The 1,165-nt window shown below is 34.6% G+C and overlaps 1 protein-coding gene across 2 annotated transcripts in view; it reads right to left on the bottom strand.

Annotated features, from left to right (window-relative positions):
* The window catches only part of SYAP1 (synapse associated protein 1), a 34,726-nt gene that overhangs the window by 21,082 nt on the left and 12,479 nt on the right, over positions 1 to 1,165 (bottom strand). For both annotated transcript variants that reach the window (XM_012806432.2, XM_023514366.1), the window contains exon 4: positions 900 to 973. In XM_012806432.2, the coding sequence (XP_012661886.1) occupies positions 900 to 973 (74 nt within the window). The remainder of the gene's footprint in view (positions 1 to 899; positions 974 to 1,165) is intronic.

Here is a 1,165-nt window from a genome sequence, read left to right as displayed (position 1 = left end):
AAAAAAAAAAAAAAAAAAAAAGCTTGAAAACCACTGATAATACTACAAAGATCTATTCATGGAATCACATGACACAGGGTATATCTGCTGAGGGAGGGAGCCACAACCAAGATGTGCTGGGTGCTGGAGATTAAAAGATGAAGACCAGTCAGACTTTGCTGTCTGAGAGTTCATGGCCAAATGGAGAACACAGATGAGGAGTGAGTATGACATTTAAGAGTCTCAGTCATCTGTTCAATGGGGATAAAAGCCTCTATTGACTTAGCAGACGTGCTGTGAGGTTCAGAAGAGACTGTATGAGAAAGGGATTTCTGGACGGTGCCTGTGGCTCAAGGAGTAGGGCACCAGCCCCATATACCAGAGGTGGTGGGTTTAAACCTGGCCCGGCCAAAAACTGCAAAAACTGCAAAAAAAAAAAAAGAAAGGGATTTCAAAACTGTCATATGCTACACAATTGTCAGTTTGCGTATTGCTATGTTCACTCTGAATCTTGAGATATTTTTGTGGGCCAGCATATGGCACTTTATCACTACCAATTTCAGTTTCCAACAAACACATATAAAGACAAAATACAGAATAATTACATTCACAAGAATTAGAATACTGCCTAAAAACAGCATAGTTCAAAAGGTTATCTTAATAATAGAAAAGAATCATTTTAGGGCTGAAAAAATTATTTCACATAACAGGCTATATATACATTTACATTATAAAAAAAGAACTTAAGGATAAGCGAATTAAAAGTAAAAAAAAATAGTAAAAGTTGATGTGTATGTTCCTAACAATTCAAAATATTTAAAAAACTGTATAAAAAAATTCTAAGGATAAAGTTATATCAACAGAGATGAACTATGACAGGAAAGACGTATGTTCTATCCAGGGCATCACAAGATACTTACAGCAGATAAGGCCAGGATTTGTTGTTGAATTGTTTCTTCATCGTTACTGTCAACCCATGGGGGCACGGCTGCTTCTATAGAGTTTTCAATGACAAAGAAAAAAAGAGAAAAAATAAGTAACAATGGTTATACTATAATCTAAGAATGAGGAAGTTTCTGTATGATCAATTAAAATAGGAATTTATCAATAAGTTTTCAAATATGAACATTCACCAGGCTCATGAGCTTTATGCATGTATGCATTTGGTAAAAAATAACTTTTTTTT

This window comes from Otolemur garnettii, unplaced genomic scaffold (assembly GCF_000181295.1).
Source record: "Otolemur garnettii isolate 467f Iridium unplaced genomic scaffold, OtoGar3 scaffold00051, whole genome shotgun sequence".
NCBI lineage: Eukaryota > Metazoa > Chordata > Mammalia > Primates > Galagidae > Otolemur > Otolemur garnettii.
The sequence above is the reverse complement of the archived record's forward strand: the minus strand, read 5'-3'. Positions and strand labels throughout refer to the sequence as shown.